Source organism: Sipha flava, unplaced genomic scaffold, assembly GCF_003268045.1.
Source record: "Sipha flava isolate LNK unplaced genomic scaffold, YSA_version1 81_pilon_pilon, whole genome shotgun sequence".
Classification (NCBI taxonomy): Eukaryota; Metazoa; Arthropoda; class Insecta; order Hemiptera; family Aphididae; genus Sipha; species Sipha flava.
The window spans coordinates 1,302,708-1,308,707 of NW_020273623.1; the positions used below are offsets into that span (position 1 = coordinate 1,302,708).

Genomic DNA, 6,000 nt, shown 5'->3' on the forward strand with positions numbered 1-6,000 from the left:
TATGCAGAAGATAACCGCTATCAAAATTCGTATGATTTTTTTTTTATATAAAAAAAGTCTGAAGTAGGACCGCGGGTAATATGAAAATAATGCGTATTTTTCCTGTCTTCTCCCTTTGTGTTTCCCTCTTTTACGCCATTGTTGCGTATATTGCATTTTTAAATCGATGCAATCTGAATTATCGCTTGTAAGTTATTTCAAATTTTCTCTGCTCACTTTTTACTTGTGTCTTTGTCGTTCATATACCGTCTATTATGTAGTTACGTTTTTATTAGGCACGAATTTACCCCATCGAACAACGCTACCGCCGCCATCTGCGTAATTATCTCGTTTTCAGGGTTTGATAGATTTATTATTTATACTAGTATCCATACATAATTAGTGCAACAACAACGACCTCTTTAGTATCATCCTGCCGTGCGTACACGTGGCCATTTAAATCTTAAGCAGACGGGTTAATTAAAACGGAAATATTCTGATAACGCGATCAAGATGAATGTGCATTAAACTTAAGCTCCCGGCCTTACCAGTTCCTTTAGAATAGAAAGGGAGAAGAAAGGAAATACTCGGGCGCAACAATAACTTACTGTTGAAATTTAATATTTTTATCATCATCCCATAGTAAAAGTTTTTAGGATCGATTAAATTAAAGTTTGGTAGTAATTTTCATGATCATACATTTTAGGATAATATCAATAAGTTTTAAGCTCAATTATTGTTTTCTCTAGGATATAGCCTCGCTCTTGTTTATATTATCTACTTATGTGCTTTTACAGAGTGGGCACATATTAACAACATTAATAAACAGAAAGATATCACTGCCCACCCTGTATATGCATGTATACACTTTCATTATTCAACCTTAAAAATACGTAATAGGATCAACAATTTCCCGACATTTTTTTTTTTTTTTATATATACTTATATACACAATATTAACTTAAATTAATTTAATTTTCTTCAAAATATCGTCCTTTAACACTGATATACTTCAGCGAATTTGTAACTTCTGGAAACGTCTTTGATATTCCTCAATTGATTTGGTACTGAGGTTTGCCATCGCATTAATTGTAATGTTTTTATTCGTCGCAAAACGTTGATCTTTGAGTCCAAGTCTTAGGCCTGGCACATACTGAGACATGGCGACGCAACGCAGCATAGTTTTCTATAATCTATTAGTTAAAACGTATAAAGCATATTGGGAAACAGGACAGGGAAAAGCAGAACTGTGCCTGTGTCGACCTCTGCGTCTGCAGTGTCCGTGACACAGTTTATTGCGCATGCGCTACACGCGTTTGGAACATTTTCCAGTTACGTCGACCTACCAATTGTCACCTTTTTAATTTTAATTCGATATTTTATTTTTTAAATTTATTTTATTATGGAAGAGTTTGTGATCGAAGCTTTTCGATATTATAGTGACTTATATGACACTAGTCTTATCGACTATATAATGAAAAAATGAAAAAATAACTTTTTTTTATAAAATGACTTCTACAATTTTTTACGTATTCTTAATAAATATAATATAACAAATTTATTAAATTCATCATCAGAAACAGATTTAGAACTTACATTTATTAAATTTTCTGCTATAATTTCCTTCATGGCTGGGTGACACTAAACTGCGTAGCAATATGCACTCACAGGTAATGCAGTTTTTTCTACACTACGCTGCATAACGTCACCCACGCCTCAATGTGTGCCCGAGCTTAACGTTTTGAAATTCCATTATACAAACTAGAGTTAAATGGTTTATTTATTCGATTCGAATTCCCGGTGCACAACCCTATATTGTCATAGAATACAATAAACATGATCTTCAATTGTGATGATAACACGTGCTTTTTTTTTCTTTTTTTTTGACAACGAAGACATTAATATATGCCATTCTGATGACTGCAATTTTATCTCTAGATCGTAAGCGAAAACCTGAGTTTCATTCCCAGTAATAATTTTGGACAATAAGTCATTTTCATTTGTTAAACGTTCGAAAAGTTCAGCGGTAATCAATTTTCTGTTTTCCATTTGGTGTTTGGTAAAAATGCATGGAAAAAATTTCACACAAACGCATTCCTAATGTATTTGCCATATCTTAAATGCATTAACGACGATCTGATTGAATCAGATTCCGAACTTTTCGACCGTTTCATAATTTTTTTAAATTGATAGTCGGCCACCCCGCTCTTTGTCTTGAAATGACTCTTAACCATTTTTGAAACGTTGAAAGCAATCATGAACGGTGGTTTTCTTTATTGATTTATCACCATAAAAATAAAAAATAAATTTTAAAACATTCGAGTTTTTTTGCTGCAATTTTGCCAAGATATAAACAAAATGTAATGTTGGCCCGTTGTTTGAATTGTGGCATTTTGAAAAAAAAAACGCGTAAATTCATACACACAATTAGGTACGGCAAACGCGAGTCTAATGTAGTTTTAAAGACAACCTACAGACAGCAAATTACAATTTCAAATTACAATAGTTAAATAATAACAAACTTTTTGATCCTATTGCGTGCTTATTCTTTACTCATACGAGTGTAAGACCGGGCGCATATTGAGACATAACGACGCAGCGCATATTAGGAAGCAAGGCAGGGCAGAACAGAACTGTGCCTGTGGTGACCTGCGTCAAGCAGTGTCCACGACAGTTTACTGCGTATGTGTCACACGCGTTTGGAATATTTTCCTGTTACGCCGGCCTAAGATAATTTCCACTTTTTTTCATTTTAATTCGATATTTAATTTTTCATTTTAATTTTACTGTGGAAGAGTCTGGATTGAAACCGTCCGGAATTACAATGTCTTATATTTCATGGTCGATTGTATGAAGAAAAAAATTAATTTTTTTTCAAAAAAATCACTTTTCCACAATTTTTTACGTGTACTTAACGAATATAATAAAAGAAGTTCTTCAAATTCATCATCAAAAACTGATTCTAAACTGCTACTTTTTGCTATCATTTCGTTCATGACTAGATGACACAGAACTACGTGTAATATGCCATCAAATGGGTCACATAGTTTTTCCTGCGCTGCACTGCCTTACACTGTGTTGCGTTACCTGCATCCCAATGTGCGCCCTGCCTAATATTCTACTAGTATATATTTTCGTTTTTAACCGTAGATATCTGCGTGTAGAGGCACGTGAACCAAAACATTTCTCAACTATTAAAACAGTGTAAATGACACCACTGCTTTTATCTAATTGTTACCTTTTATATTTTATGTACACCTTTTTACCTACTTACGAGATATTTTTACTTTTGTTTTCGACAGCAGGCGTACACGATGTCAACGTCAGTCTTGGTCTTGGTTCCGGAAATGGCGGCAGACGCGATTCTTTTGACCGCAATACGTCCGCTTTTTCACCATCTATGGACTATGCCCGTCACAAGTGGCCGCAGTACGGAACACTGGGTAAACATTTACGGTATTTTGTTTTTTTATTAGACCCCGGTTTAATAAACAAATTATTTTCTATACAGCGTCACAAAGTCCTTTGGGTCTTGCTTCAGGATCTCCTCCTCCTCCGTTAATGGGCTCCGCATCCAATTTACAATTGGGTCTGATGGGTTCGGCCAACAATGCCAACAGAGGTCTGATGAATGCTGCGCCAGGTGCTGAAACAATGTCCAAGTTCAGAGCTAGTGGTACGTGTGACAGTGAACATTTTCTTGTTTATTAGTAGTATCATATCACTATAAATCACATTTACTGGGTTCCATTGTTGCAAACATCAATATACTTATAATTTTTGTATTGTGTATTAGATTTTGCCATGGGTGGTCTAGCCACCAATGGAGCCATGTTCAACACTACGGCAAACCCGAACAATTCGAGTTCCTTATTCAACAAAATGGGTGGCGTTCGAGGTAGTGCATCCTCACTAGGAGGTTCTTCCATCACCTTAGATTCAAAACCGTCTGGTAGAAGCAGGCTATTAGAAGACTTTAGGTAGGTTACCTTCTTAGTAATATTATAATATTGCTTAACAGTTTGGAGATGAGCATAGATTATAATTGAGGTGTAGGCGTAAGATCCTACTATTTTGATAACTCATCTCCAACACTATGTTTTATTGGCTTGATTAATCGTAATCGATCCGATTCTCCTGCACTGTGGCAGGAACAATCGTTACCCCAGTCTCCAACTACGAGACCTGACCAATCACATCGTTGAGTTTTCTCAAGACCAACACGGCTCTAGATTTATACAGCAGAAGTTGGAACGAGCTTCTACACCAGAGAAGCAGTTGGTGTTTTCCGAAATATTGGCTGCTGCTTACAGCTTGATGACTGACGTTTTCGGTAATTATGTCATTCAAAAGTTTTTTGAATTTGGCACACCTGAACAGAAATCTACATTAGCGCAAAAAGTATGTTTTTTTAATCTTTTTCATAATTAACGTGAATATTGTATTCTAATAAATTAGTGTTTTCTATATGTAAGGTGAGAGGACACGTATTACCATTAGCATTACAAATGTATGGCTGCAGAGTTATCCAGAAAGCATTAGAGAGCGTAAGTGGAGAACAACAAGTAGAAATAGTACGTGAGCTTGATGGTCATGTCCTTAAATGTGTTAAAGACCAAAATGGTAATCATGTTGTCCAAAAATGTATTGAATGTGTTGACCCACATGCTTTGCAATTCATTATCAATGCTTTCCAAGGACAAGTAAGTGTTAAGGAAATAATACTATTATAAAAAGTAAAAACTACATAGAATCTACTACATAATTTTGATTTTTAATCACCAGGTATTAACATTATCAACTCACCCATATGGATGCAGAGTTATTCAACGTATACTTGAACATTGTACATCGGAACAGACAGCACCAATACTTGATGAAATGCATCAACATGTTGAACAATTGATTCAAGATCAATATGGAAATTATGTAATTCAACATGTATTGGGTATGTTGAACTATATAATTATATTAAACTTGATTTCGGGTGTCTTGCAAGTGCAATTTGTATTTATATATAATAGCGCTTTTGGGTGTACTTTTTATGAGTACTACTTTGTGCCATGTACTTAATAATTCAAATGTAATTTAATTTTATAGAACACGGTAAGCAAGAGGACAAATCTAAATTAATATGCTCAGTTCGTGGTAAAGTGTTGACATTATCCCAGCATAAGTTTGCATCTAACGTTGTGGAGAAATGTGTTACACATGCTACACGTAGTGAACGATCAATGCTGATAGAAGAAGTGTGCGGTTTCAATGACAAGTGAGTAACATACTCTTTAAATTAGTTTTATATATTATTTTCAAATTATAAATTAATTATTTTAATGTTAATATTATTATTATTATTATTATTTCTTAGTGCTTTACACGTGATGATGAAAGATCAGTACGCTAATTATGTGGTGCAAAAAATGTTGGATGTATGTGAGTCTTCACAACGCAAGGTGCTTATGCACAAAATCCGTCCACATTTTGCATCTCTGCGCAAATATACATATGGCAAGCATATAATTTCAAAATTAGAAAAATATTTCATGAAAAGCAACCAACAGTCAGTACCAGTATCTGAATTGGGACCTATTGGGCCACCTACAAATGGAGTGCTTTAAACAATTCTACATTTTCTGCTTAACATTTTTTTTTTTTTTTTAATCATTGTATCCCATTATTAGTATTTTGAATCCAATTTAAGTTGTATTTATTTTTAATTATTACTTCATTATTATTATTCAAAGTTAGTGGGTTTAACTTAATTTTTGTGCATTAAAAATATTAGTATCCAAATTTAATAGGCAATTATATGGCTTTGGATGTTTATTATTATTATTATTATTATTATTATTATTATGATTATGATTATGATTATTATGATTATTATGATTATTATTATTTGTTAGAAACAAAAACAAGTAAATAATTACTAATTAGCTTATTAGCATGGGGCTTTAATATATTATAATATTAATTACACTTTGAATACTGTATCACAAATACGACAAATTTTTTAACGAG

The 6,000-nt window shown here is 33.6% G+C and overlaps 1 protein-coding gene across 11 annotated transcripts in view; it reads left to right on the top strand.

Annotated features, from left to right (window-relative positions):
• LOC112693203 (maternal protein pumilio-like) overlaps positions 1-5,692 on the top strand; it is a 94,230-nt gene extending 88,538 nt beyond the window's left edge. For 6 of the 11 annotated variants that reach the window (XM_025568166.1, XM_025568171.1, XM_025568169.1 and 3 more), the window contains 8 exons: positions 3,282-3,422; positions 3,491-3,655; positions 3,776-3,959; positions 4,131-4,380; positions 4,455-4,682; positions 4,765-4,927; positions 5,080-5,248; positions 5,348-5,692. In XM_025568166.1, the coding sequence (XP_025423951.1) occupies positions 3,282-3,422; positions 3,491-3,655; positions 3,776-3,959; positions 4,131-4,380; positions 4,455-4,682; positions 4,765-4,927; positions 5,080-5,248; positions 5,348-5,597 (1,550 nt within the window). In that variant the 3' untranslated portion in view covers positions 5,598-5,692. The remainder of the gene's footprint in view (positions 1-3,281; positions 3,423-3,490; positions 3,656-3,775; positions 3,960-4,130; positions 4,381-4,454; positions 4,683-4,764; positions 4,928-5,079; positions 5,249-5,347) is intronic. The other 5 variants (XM_025568168.1, XM_025568173.1, XM_025568163.1 and 2 more) reach the window with 3 other exon arrangements.
• Positions 5,693-6,000: the final 308 nt, after the last annotated feature.